Source organism: Cygnus olor, chromosome 3 (genome assembly GCF_009769625.2).
Source record: "Cygnus olor isolate bCygOlo1 chromosome 3, bCygOlo1.pri.v2, whole genome shotgun sequence".
NCBI lineage: Eukaryota > Metazoa > Chordata > Aves > Anseriformes > Anatidae > Cygnus > Cygnus olor.
In genome coordinates, this window is record NC_049171.1 from 64,893,134 (window position 1) to 64,906,957 (window position 13,824).

The 13,824-nt window shown below is 43.7% G+C and overlaps 1 protein-coding gene across 1 annotated transcript in view; it reads right to left on the reverse strand.

Annotated features, from left to right (window-relative positions):
* The window catches only part of TULP4 (TUB like protein 4), a 157,816-nt gene that overhangs the window by 8,602 nt on the left and 135,390 nt on the right, over positions 1–13,824 (reverse strand). Inside the window, 8 exon segments of the mRNA XM_040551039.1 lie at positions 651–1,343; positions 1,345–3,239; positions 7,234–7,377; positions 9,286–9,312; positions 9,315–9,378; positions 10,613–10,757; positions 12,258–12,402; positions 12,897–13,131. Coding sequence (XP_040406973.1) covers positions 651–1,343; positions 1,345–3,239; positions 7,234–7,377; positions 9,286–9,312; positions 9,315–9,378; positions 10,613–10,757; positions 12,258–12,402; positions 12,897–13,131 — 3,348 coding nt within the window.

Sequence of the window (13,824 nt, forward strand, 5' to 3'; positions counted from 1 at the left end):
AGCCTAAAACTAAATACTTCGATTTTCTGAACTTTCCACAAACTCCTCTACCCACAGGCCATATGTAGCAGGCCACAAGCTGCTCTTGCTAGGGGAAGGTCAGAGCTCCCTTTCGTTCCTTTAGGATTAAGAACCAGCCCCAGAGGCCTGGGAACTCACGAGGGGAAATTTTGAACAAGGGAACCTAATTGTATGTCTATCTGTCTTAGTTATCTGTTGAATGGAGCTGACCTGTGTAACCATCACAAGAACTGAGCAGTGCTCATTAAACTATCATCTGCAATAACTGACTTCAAATGCAACTACAGCTGGGGAAATGTATTGCATTTTCCCTTGCACTCTATTACAAAAACCATTTACCTTCAGAAGTAAAAGCTAGTCAGATTAAAGGAGGCTTTTGCTCCTATGTCTGACTGGAGTAATTCAAAACATACTTGGTAAATTTACTTTACAGCTGAACTTTGCCCTTAGTTCTGAATCTAGACGTCTGATTGCTGGCTTTTATGGATTACTTTCTGTGCAAAGCAAAGTTTTTTCAAAGAGCCGCTAACACGAGCTAGAGGCACTCTGCCACACGAGGGGCAGATGGCATTCTGGCCCAGCTTACCCCCCTGCCCTCCCACCCGCAGCATTTGCTGCCGCCCTCCTACCTGTCGCCCTTCCAGCTCAATCTGGAAGTTTTTTGCAGACTCCTGGGTCACCCGCCCTCCGAAGTCCAGCTGATAGACTTGCGTTGCCTCGTTCCAGAGCGGCTGCTTGTTGGCCATCACATACACAAAGCCCTGGCTCCCCAGCCTCCCATCCTCCTTCTCGCTGGCCTTACGGCACTTGAACTCATCCAGCTCACTGGCTGTCCTCAAATTCCTTTTGGTTTTCCAACCCTTTTTGCTGCCCTGACTCTGGTTCATCAGTTCGTCCCCACTGATAAAAAGCTCTGGCTCGCTCTCTGAACTATCCTGAAATTCGTTTGTCTTGTTCAGCTTCTTGGACTTCAGCTGGTCTTTCTGGCTCTTGACTTTCTTCTTCTCTCTCCCCAGCCTTGGGCTGGATATTAGTGAATTGAAGTCAGTCAGTGTCCTCGCCTCTTTTTTGACCTTGCCCTCAGTGATAGCCTGCACATTTCCTTCCTCTGCGCGACTATCGAGTCGCTTCCGGCTCTTCTTGCCGAATTTATCTGTCCTTTGAGGAACAGGGCTTTCAGTCAAGGAGAGCACCTCCTGGAAGGTGTCCGCTGTCTCCACCATTACCTCTGTGCCCACGTGGCCCTGAAGCTCTGCCGGCGGGGGAGACATGACTGGCTTCTCCACCACGAGGAGCGGCTTGGGGGGCAGAGTGCCCTGGGGGGTTCTGCACAGGTGGGCATGCGCTGTAGGAGCTCCACGGGTGCAAGGCTATCGGTGGCAGCTGTAAACTAGAGCAGGCGCTACTTCCCGGATACATGGGTGGCAGAGGGCAATAGGAGAGGTTGGGCGGGTAACCTGGCTGAAGCACTACGGTTGGCTCCTGCTGTGCAAACTGTGTGGGGGCCAGAGCTTCTTTGGGGGAGCAGGGGGGCTGCATTCCCTGAAGGGGGGGGGCACTGTAGCTTCCTGGGTATGGTACTCCAACCCCATAACTCGTCTGGAAAGTGGCAGTGGGACTGGTCGGAGACTTAGGGGAGACGAATGGCACTCGAGACATATCCAGATGCTGCGCTTGTCCGATGATGAGAGGAGCTGGTTTTAGAGGGTTGGGCACTGAGCTCTGAGATGTCCTTTCCTGAGGAACCCATATCTCTTCACTCACCATAGGGTCCCACTGGTAGGGCGGTGGCCGTTTTACACTGATGGCAGCCTCCGTCAAGGCCACGGGTACGTGCCGTATTGATTTTTCCACTGGGCAGTGCTGAGAAAGGGCCTCATCCTCCGTGAAGGCGGAGTTGATATAATCCGCCCGGTCACGGGAATTGTCAGGCGGGCTCAGCAGGTTGTAGGAGGACTGGGAGGCCAGAGGCGAAGTGCTGACGGAGTGAGCGAGGACAGAGCTGTGCTGGGAGCCACTCCCCGTGCCCAGATCAGGTCTCATGCCACCGATACTGGAAGTGCTGTTGCTCGCGTTGGCATTAGCCATGCTGCCCATACCACCAGCGCTCGCAGTGCTGCCGCTGCTGCTGCACTGGCTGCAGGTGTACAGGGCGGTAGGTACTCTCTGCTGGTACTGCGCCGTCACCACGCTGCTCTTGGCTTTGGGGGGAAGTTGCAAGGTGGCTCTCTGGCCGTCCACCAGCTGGGCCATTTTCAGCGCCGCCTCCCTGCTGTTCCTCCGCAGAGTGGCGTGAATGATAGTGCTGTCCAGCCTCTGCGCAATGCTCCTGCCCTGCGACAGCTGGCTGGCGATGTCAGGGTACGGTGGCGGGTCCCCGGTGGGGATGGAGTAACGGGGAACCGTCAACCGGTTCAGGGTGGCGCTGGTGCAGGGCTGCTGCATCTTCTTCTCGGCAGCGGTGATACGCAGGGTGGCAGAGCTGCCAGGCCCTGGCAGGGTGTAGGTGCCCTGGGCGCAGAGCATCCGTGTGCGAGGCCGGCACACCTCCTCCACGTTCCCGCTGCTGTCGAACGTTGTTATCCGCTCGTACCCCAGCGGTGGCTGGTAGTGCCCGGCTGGGTAGAGGGAGAACTCCCCCTTTTTCAGGCAGAGGTCGAGGGGCGGTGGCGGGGGGCCGGGCGGTGGTGGCGGGGGCCCGGCGGGAGGAACAGTGCCGGGGTATGGTGGCGGGGGGTTCATCTTGTTCAGCTGCAGCTCCTGGGCGGCCCCGAAGATGACGGCGTCGCCCTCCACCAGCTGCGGCCCTGGCCGCGGGGCCTTGGCCTTGGGAGGGGGCTCGTGATCGCGGTCACCGTGGTCCCGGAGGTCAGCGAGGGCCATGGTGGGGGGTGGCGGGGCGATGGCGGGGGGCGCAGGGATGGTGCGGCCCAGCTCCCCGCTGGCCGCCGCCGCCACTGCTGCCATCGCCCCAGGGCCGGGGCCAGGGCCAGGGAAGCGCCCCGGGGCCCCCGGGAAGGGTCCCGTCCCCTCGCCACCCGCCTCGGCCGGTGGGTTGGCCAGCACGTCCAGCTGCACGTTCTGGTTAGCCAGCAGTGACTGCACCAGGCCGATGCTCTGCGTGGGCGACATGGCCTGGGCCGAGCTGTGGATGGGCGCGATGGGGATGTTGACGGTGCAGGGTGGGCTGCTGGCGGGGGCTCCGGGCGCCCCAGGCACTGCAAGGAACAACACATTCAGTCAACCGATGGCCTCCTCACATGTGGCGAGGCCGCTCACACCCCGCTCGCCCAGCCCCTGGGCCTTTGCTGAGTGCAGCGCTTAGGCAAGCACAAGGACAGCAGGAGCCAAACCTGGAAATGTTCCAGAAATGCCTCACGTGCCATTTGGTTTTCTCCAGCACTCTGTGGAAGGCGTGTGGGAGGCTAAAAAATGCAGCACTGGAAAATTTCATGGCAGTGTTTACACGAAATTCAGGAATTGGAGAGAATTGTTTTTAAAGCTAGTGAGAAGAAAACCATGGCCTGTCTTTTGTACTTTGTCGTTCAGCTTTACCTTTGACTGCTTAAATAGCCTGCTTATCTTCTGTACTTGCTTAAGCGCTCTGCTGTGTTTGGATGGGCTGCTATCAGCCTCTGAAATCAGACATTAGTTGGAGCAATTAAGCGAGCCTATCTTCACTGACTCCCATTGCACAACAGCTGTTGATCAGCTTTAAGTTAACTTCTAGCAGTGGTGTTTCAGAGCCTTCGTTCAGCCTGCATTGATTCCCATGGACTTTCCCAGAGAAATGAGTGTACCTGAGGGGTCTGACCTACCACTCACTCATCATCCAGTTGTAACTACCATAATCAAAGGAATAAAAGGTTTTCTGAATCACGACTCACATTACTTTTCAGGCAAGTTTTTTGATAATAAATACATTAACATACAATAGAAAAGAAAATCCACTCACAGACCCCTGGCTGCTGCCACTTTTTCTTTGGGCTTTGTACTAGGACCACCCAACGTAGCTCCCTGACTTTCTCTAGGGCTGCTGCTATGTGATGGTAGGGCACAAGCAGTCCCCACCTGCCCAGGCTGACACTCTCTAGAGCCAGTCAGGCTAGAGACCAAGCTTTACTCAGAGGATGCAGTGATGCTCCTCAAGCCTACTCTCTGGCAATTTGCAGCTCTGACTTAGGTGTTTGATGAATATTGTCTTTAAAAAAAAAAGTGAAGGAAAAGAAGAAAGTGGAAAGCTTGCACTGAAGGCACTGTATAAATCGTTAGTATAATGTTCCCAAATTCAATGAGCTTAGGCAAACTGGAGAATACAGACACCAGCTGGCCAAAGGGAAGTATTATTATCCCTTGAGTACAGTGAATGACAAAGCAACACAATAAAATAAGGAAAATGAAACAGAGGGAAGAATATGACGGAATGAAATACAGACAAAACACATAGAAGTTATTGAAAGCAAGTTCTTGTGGAAAAGATGTAAGGAAATAGAAAGGAATCCAGAAAGATTCAAGAAGTAGGTATTATAGTCAGGGCACTTTCAGTTTCAATATTTGGTTGGGCTGCAACCAGAAATGCAAAAAGAAGCAGATGACTATATGAAAAGTTTCCCATACATGGTGGTGAACAAGTGACAGTGCGGCAAGAAGCAGTTCTGACAATTTTAAGCACAAAGCATGGAATTTGCTCCAATTGCTTGCAATTCCTTCTGCTCAAAAGGGGCCAGACTGATTCCAACAGGAGCTACCATTGAAAAGCTAGAGAGCAAAAGGGAAATGAGAAAGTTGGAAGCAAGTACAGGTGCAGAAGTCAAAATAAGAATTAACATAATAATGAGGGAAAAGAGTAAGTAATATATAACAAAAAAAGAACCTAAGAATGTTGCAGAGTCCTTATTAGTTTTCCCGTATTAAAAAAAAAAAAAGGAAATGATAAGTGAGTTGTATCCATGATCACATGTGTGTGGAATTCTGTGAAGACTTCTGATCTGCAAGATGCGATCAGGCAAAGAATCCATTAGCCAGAACTCCTCCAGCCACTGCCCAGTTCCTAATTAATTTCTAATTAAAATTCTAGTCACCTATCCATACTCTATAATTACATCTTAAATAGCATTAGGTTCTTATCAACATCAGTCACCCCAGAAAAAGATAGTAGGTGTACAGACGTTTGTGGCTATGCTGGCTAGCTTTTACGGTAGCTCTGCTCATTCCTTTAGAAGAAGGCTGACAGCTAAACTTCACGGACCCTGAGGCAGTGTGATTCTGTGCCTGGCTGGCAGGCCATGCACTCATCCCAATGCCTGCAGGTTAGCAATTTATCCTCCAGAGCCTGAAGTTTAATTGTTAGCTTGGCTTGAGCAATCCCGAACGTTGCTGTCATGGGTATTAAGCCTATCCAAATAACACCTCATTTGTGATGGTGTTGCATAATATCTCAATGTGTTTAAATCCAATGTTTTCTCATTTCTCCAATGGTTTTTAATTGATTTGTTTGCATAATTTGCAAGTTAAATCAATTCGCTGCCTGTTTGCCTTGCCAAGTCTTTACTGACTACATTAAAAAGCACCTGTCCCAAGAGTACTTCACCAATACATTCCACTGCCCAAGAGCAGCTTTCTACTATTTTTGTTCTTGGTTTACTTGTTTTAAATCTGTTATGTAATCATTATCTACACTGCAATATATTTTCCTGTTAGTATAAGGCACTTTCTTCCATTATATACATGCTTTAAGAAAGGGTATCTCCAAAAGGTTTTAAAATTTAAGTAGTCAAGTCAGAAATGAATGTTCATAAGAAACTTCAAAGGAAAAAAGTGGCCAGAAGAGGAAGATTCTTATAGAGGACTGGGTAATGTGACTCTTCTATTACCTTTCTCAAAGAGCTGGAACAAAACTCTATCAATTTTCCCCATATTTCTGTGGTGTTTACCAACTTTTGATTCACAATACTGTTTCAGCTCTTTTAATAATATAAAAAGAAATGATATTGCAGATCCAATTCCCATGAAGGGACAAAAAAACTTTTTATTTTTTTCCTATTCAAATTTTCTATTATGTTCTGTATGCTTGAATCATGTTTCATACTAGAAAATGTTATTACTTTTTTTCAGATCTTTCTGAAGAAACTATTTCTTTCTTCAAATCCTACAGGTTCATATTAGGTAGGCATAAATTAAACAAGCCAAGGCTCAAATCATGAGGGAATGGGCTTCCTTTTAGGCACATGAATATTTCTTTAAAAATTCAGAGAACTGCTCTGATCCTTGGGTTATTCACAAGCTTGGGTGCTTTCAGCAGTCAAAATGATGGTACACAATAATGTGAGAATTTCTATTTACTTCATTAGATTCTATCTCAGGCTTATAATTGCTTTGCAGTGCTCACACTTCTTCCCCCTTTAAAGAGTACTGGCTGTCCATGAAGGCCACTCCTATAGTTCAAAAAAACTGTGACATGAGAAACAGGAATCCTTCATTGATGTGAGAATTCTGAAATTGCATTATTTTAACTTTTTGGCAATTACATATTCATTTTATTTGCATGATTTTTTTTTTGATTGGAGAAGGTCTTCAGTACTTTTAGTCCACACTCTTATCACCCCACACATATCTGTCACACCCATATCACCTGCAACCAAGCCTTCCCTGCACTGCTTAAATGTTCTGCTACCTTCCACCTCAGGTGAAATTAGAAATTCCTTCCTGACCCCCCTCGTTTATACAATATACTATTTTAGCCTCTCTGTAAGACTCTTTACTGATAAAAATCCAAATGGGCTTTTAACACATCTCAAAATGTGGCTGAGTAAGTCAGGAACCTCCCCAGGCTCCTGTCAGCAGATTGTGCTTTGATGCCATCAGGTCACAAGAACAACCCTTCTGGGCTTCTGACACAACATAATTCTGGTCTACAAAGATGGGGAATGCAAGGCTTCAATCTACAGAGAATTCTTAGTGAACTAAACAGAAGATGATTAATGTTCTAATGAACTTGAAACTTAGTAGCTCTATGTGGATTATACTTTCCATGTATTTTTATAAAAACAATGTCCGTAATACATATTAGCCTTGTCCTAATTCTATTCTACAGGACTCCATCAGAGTAAGAGATTTTGATGTGTGTATTTACCAGAGGGAGCTAGTGACACAAATGATCTGTCCTCCAGCTATCTTAACCCATAATTTGAAAGACCTCCAGTTCTTCCTTACCCGGTAAATCATCTTCATCTTCACTGAAAACATTTGGATTAAAGACAGGCAGGTTAATGTAGTCCATTGAAATCTTCCGTACTTCTGGGAGATATATTGTCATCTGCCTGGGCTGAAGGTGCAGCAAACTGGTTTTATATATTACTGGAGACAGAGTATAACAAGAAATAAAAAAATAAAAGAAATCTGTCACACAAAGAGCATCTAAAGCTGAGAGAGAGAATTAATTCAAAGCAGATAGAAGGGTTATGACTATTGTTATATAATTTATTTATGAACAAATGCATGTATGGGCCATTCTTAACCAAATCACTATATAATGTTATTTTTGCATAAATAGGATAAAAAGGATTGTTTCTTTCAGCTATTTCTCCTTAAACAGAAGCAGCCTCTCTTTAGTTAAATTAGCTGTGGAAATACTAAATTACTTCATCCTGTATTTGCATCTATATTAGGAAAGGAAAATATTTCTTCCATTCTACTTTTGGAACTCTTGACCACAGGATTCTACAGACTTATATGAACTCAGGGGAAAATGGGAAAGGTCTCAGAAAGGAAATCTGTTGAGGGTTACCACAGAATGATAGAATCATAGAACGGCTCAGGTTGGAAGGGACCCTGAAGACCATCTAGTTCCAAGCCCCTGCCATAGGCTGGGATGCCACCCACTAGATCAGGTTGCCCAGGGTCCCGTCCAACCTGGTCCTGAACACCTCCAGGGATGGGGCATCCACAGCTTCTCAGGGCAACCTGTGCCAGTGCCTCATCACCCTCTGAGTAAAGAATTTCCTCCTGTTATTACATACAAAAAAACCCCTCCTGGCTCAGCCCGTGGGACCTAAGCCTTGAAGACTGGGAGAATATCTGAAGGAAATACCTCTACACACTTACTCCACACATATTTACTTACTCCACACTCCTTCCACACGTATTTATCACTGATACTGAGAGAAAATTGAATTAGAAAGACATCTGGTCTGGCACAGTAGGGTCACTCTTAACACTATCTTTTGACAATCATTGGAAATGTGGATGTCAAAAAGTGATAAATGACTTGAAAAACAGAGGCTGGAATTAACCTGAGAGTTTGTGTAACACTTTATTAAATAGTGAGTGCCATTGCCCTACAGTAGTAACACTGGTTGACCCCAGGGTGACAACATCTCGAGGACAACCTTTGTTTGGAGGCTGGGTCAGAGAGGGTTGTCTTTCCAGGAGCTGAGACTCCATCTCTTGTCTGATGGTAGTCAGTATAGACACAGAAGATAACTGTTTAACTAATTCTGCATCCAGGGCATCATTATGTAGTCCTGACCTACGTACATAATTCAGCTCAGGAACAAATACATTTTCCAAAGAGCTCTTAAAACTCCTATAATTATATTAGTATTTCAATTCAGAGCTCAGCTCTGCTACTAATTCTAGGTGGTACCCTGTTCTTTGCTTAGCCTTTTTCCTTTCAACAGGACTATCTAGGGAGAAAAGGCCGACTCAGGAAAAGGTTGAGACTAGACAATTTTTTACTTTTAACGAAGGCTATCAGTCTACTGATGACCCAGCAGGAGAACCATGTGAATACTCTAGGCATTGATTTGAAGAATCTTGAGCACGATGCTGTAAGAGTTTTTACATTATTTTGGTATAGTTAGCAGCTAAATGACCACAAAAATTGGATTTTTAAAATACTTCTATTACAGTAACTAAAACCCTGTGATTTTTACAGTCTTGCAAAAATTTTGTTTATTCTTTTGTTGTTGTTGTTATTGTTGTTCAAATACACTGTAAAAATTAAGGTCTGGACTTTACTATTAATTAATCTGTTCATTACAGCTGAGACTTTGTTATTGTATTTATTTGTCATCTTGTTATTGTATTATAGATTTGAATCTCTTTTAGCTACAGTGAAATTTTGTAAAATCTAATTTCTACTGTCCACAGAAAATAACTGCTTTGTTAAAGAAGATCTCTGATCACCTAAAAAGAATCATACAGTGTAAATTCGTTATTTGTTAGAAACATTGATATGCAAAAATCAAAAGAATTTACTTTTACCTGCACCAAGGTTCGTTGGTAGGAAGCAGCCAAACCCACAATTTTAAATTTGGTTCCCCAGATGTTAGATGTGACCTGAGCAAGGTAGTTGTGCTGCAAAGAAAAAACAAGATCTTTTTCACCTGATAAATCTGCATGAAGTTCTAACAAAAACCTGCAGAGCAGTAAAGCTATTGCAAGTGATAATACCGTTGCAGCTTCTTTTATTTTATTGAAACAGCCTAAAGTGTCTTGTAGCAACTATTATACCCAGTCATTAAGAAGCCTCATTTTGATATCTGAACACCATCAGAAATTATGTCAACAATCTATAGGCTACTAAAAGCTGTTGAAGGTGCAGAAGAACATGATAGCTGCTTAGTGAGAATAAGACTGTTTTCAGATGTTTGCTTCTTCCACACAGTAAGAGTCCAGGCTATTTTGTATTTCAGAAAGAAATGCTGCCTGCCCTTTGGTTCTATGCTTAAAAATCACTTTACAGCACAATAAATAAGACAGAAATGAATTCATAACGAGTTTCCAAAGCAGTTTCCCAAACCACTGCTTCCATGGTAGTCAAATTACGGCTACAAAAGATTAAGAAATTTTAAAGTCCAGAGTTATGCCATCAGCATCAGGAACAGGATCTAAGCCTTTGCTCTCCTATGCTATTCAAAGGACTTTTGGTTTTATCTACCACTGCTATGTAACTGACCGAGAACATTTTAGTATGAAGGAAAAGTGAAATGACAGAATGGAAAAAAAGCAACTGAAAACAATAGAAAATAAAATGAAAGAATCAGATTGGTATTAATGAAATGAGTAACCCAGACAGTTTTACAGGCTGCTAAGTTTCATTTACCCACAGAATGTGAACAACACAAAGAACACAAAATGCTAATTTCTTGCCTTCCTTCCAATTAAGGCTGTTCCAAGCAATTATGAAACAGAACATTTGGCCCTGTAGAGCAATCATTTCCCTGTCTCTGCAGAATCCTAGCAAAGCAGAGAACTATGGTGGCATTAGAACAGCTCTGCAAAAACTGAGTAAGAAACACTTTCACGTATACTTTCAAACAGCCAACAACATCAACTACAATAAAATCTCTCACATGGATTCACATTGGCAGAAGTAATTGGGGAAAGACTTATCAAACAATGCTTGATACTCCATTGATACTTTAGACCATCAATATTGACTTAGAAAATGTGATTCTATAGGTGTTCCATCTAGTAGATGTAATCAAATGAAACTATTCTATTGGTGATCACTGGATCTATATCACAGATTGCTGCCTCTGGAAAGCAACGCATTTGGACTCAGGTCTGGTAACAATGCACACAATACCTGAGTAATATCTTCTAAAGGAAACTCTCTTCGGGTTAGGCTTGGTGAACCAATAGAAGGTTTCCTTATTGGTAACCTTGGTGATCTTGATATCTCCTGCGTGGCTCGTGACATCTTTGGAGATTTGCGAGCTTCTATATTGATTCTGCATATAAAGCAATAATTAGAATCATCAATTGGTATGCAAAAATGCAAAAAATCCATGTCTGGATGAATATAAGATGGTAATGAAGACAACCGGTATGGTTTCTCTAGGTGATTAATGAAGACTGCATAGTCTACAGGACGGAGAGTTACGGTTCAAATTTTGAAGACATAAAAAGCCCAACACATTTGCAGTAACTCAGATCGGATGCCTTCAGATTCATTAACGAAGCTTACAGCAGTTCTACCAGATGCAATATATCCTCCACTAATCCATAAAAAGGTGTAAGGCTGAATTATTTCAGCTCTGCAGACTTTGAGCCAAAGCCTCAAGAAATGGAAACATGACACTTGAGCTGGCAGATCTCTGCAATAGCACAGCAATCCAAGGCTCCACAAACTCATCAGTGCTCTCACTCTAAGTCAAAAGTTACTCCTAGCCCATGTTATACAAAGGGAGCCACAAATAAGGGATCATGCAACCGAAAAAGATAATTGGTGGCAAAAATAAAGAACAAAAATTATATTTGAAAAATACGCTCTTAGAAAACCAAGACAACAAGATTCTTCATTTCCCTGAACTATTTCTGTTTTAGGCACAGGAATTCGTGGTTCTGCTGTCAAGGACTACTGAAATAAAACTTTGGTGATTTACACATTCCATTCACATATAAAGGGATGCATTTCCTTTGCCTCATTCTAGGACAGTCTCATACTATAATGTCTTTGGAAAAGCTGCAACTAGAAGGCCTCAGTGCCACAATCCCGCAACGTGAAGCTGGCAGACAGACATCGGTGCCTGTGAGAACCATCATGGACATCAGTGAGGCTGTGCAGGGGGGTTTCTGTCTACACACATAATAAATATGAAGAGCTGGCAGGAAAGCAACCAGACCAATAAATAGCTTAGAAACTTGTTTTTCATATTGTTACAGAGCCCGGTCAACCCAATGTCTAGGAGGAAGTTTGCTGAGTCTTCCTTGCAAGGTTGCCACATCAGCAGTGCCACCTAGGCCAGGATCAATTGTGTGGACTTTTGAACTTTAAAATACCCCTGAGAAAGTACAGGCCAGGGATTAACTAGACCAAGGATTCTAAGCACAGAGCACATAAAAACATGGACTATCTAACACAGGTAACATTTAGTGGTGTCAAGAGTTCACATACAGCAAAGGCAGTGGTTGGAGAGTTCATAAAGCTTTTCCTTGAGACTGCTGGGGAAGAATGGTGCCTATTGTTTCCCATTACTTTCTGCCCCACAACTTTCCCCAAAGTCCACCTTAACGCCAGTCTCAGATCACTGCAGAACTGCACACTGCAGAGGACCCAACTGCTCCTATCTGCCCAAAGGAGTTCGCTTTTAACTTTCTGAGGTGTTAAGACACTGTTTAAAGAAAGAAAAAAAGAAAAAAAAAAAAAAAGAAAAAAAAAAATAAAGATAAAAAAGGAAAGGAAGAAAACTTGGCAAAAAAAGATGATGAAATATCCAAGCAATGATTACCTGGGGAGTTTGGGTGATTTGCTAGCTCGACTGATTTTGGGAGACTTTTTTGCTGCCCAGTCATCACTCAGTTCGATATCGCTGGAGTCAGAGCAGTTGCAGCTGTCAATCACAGTGGAAATCAAGCTGTTTCCATAGATTTCATCTATCAAGACAGGCCCCAGAAAATGTAAGTGCTGCTTCAGAAAACTGGTATCAATTACAACTATCAGTCATCAGAAGCATAAATCCGATCCACATGCAGTAGACAAGATAAAACTATACAGACATAATTAACTGTTCTTCACCTTGCCTTGTATAAAGTCCAAGTTTCCAATGGTCTGAACTCAAGTGCACATGATTCAGACGGGTGAATCGCATTCAAATGACTTCAAAATTAAGACTAAAGAATATTTTCGGCTGATTAGCAATCTATTCAAAATACAAGAAGTTCCCTTTTTGTAAGACAGAAGACTGTATGGTATAATTCGAGAGGCTTGAGCTTAGGTCATGCTAAAAACTTTTTCTCATCAGAAAAAATAAAGATCGGATGCTAGCTTCTATATTGCATACACAGATTTTCTTTAATTCTTGAGGTTTTAATATCTAAAGTGTGTCTTTCTAAATAATTTTTTATACAGAGCTACAATTCACTCCTACCTGCTTTTCCATCTGTTTTAGGATCCATGATGACAAACTCTGGCCGCAACTTGCTGATACGACGTCCTTTGAGGATGGGCACCAGTCCCCCAAGATATTCCAAGTACAGAGTATAACATGGACCACCGACCTCTGGGTCATCTTCTGTCCGCTTCATCGTGCAGTGAAGCCGTTCATTGCCAGCTGTTGGGTAGCTGACAAAATCTCTCATATTGTTTGGGTCTGGGATAGGAGGCTTAAGTAAATGAAGGAAGGAAAGAGAAAGTTTCCTATAGGTTATTGTTTTTTTTGTCTGTGGCAACTTAATCCTGACATGACTAACTGAATCTGAATCCACTTCTAACTTGGCAGATCAAGATTAGTACAGGTTACTGCGTGAGATATGCAAGACCCACATGCAAGACAGAGGTGCTGTATACTATTTAGTTAGGTTAAAAGCAGCTCAAAACTACAAAACTAGAACTAATTACATCAAAGAGAAAGGTAGGACTTGTGGTTGCAGAATTGAATTAGACAACAAACCTGTATTGAAGTCCCAGCTCTATCACAAACTTCTGTTTTAACTTGGGTAATGTGGTCAACAGGTCAAAGTCAGAGTATCTCGCCTCTTGCTGTCCCCCCCACGTGAACTTAGCAACTCTTGTTCCCATTCCTAGTTAGTACTGGTGCATGCTATGCCACTATGCTACGATGCTGTCAGCTCTGGAAAAAACTTGTACCTCTTCTATCATCCCATTCATTTCCAAGTACATGACCCATCTTTGATGAGGGCCTTTTTGCACGCTGTGTTGAGAAATATGAGCCCAAAGCTCAAGGTGGGTTACTTTGCCCTGCTTGCCAGCAGGCTGTATTAATCCATGAAGAGCTCAGTCCTAAAGCAACTAAACTGTTTTTGTCTAAGACAATACAGCCTCTACGACACAAATAC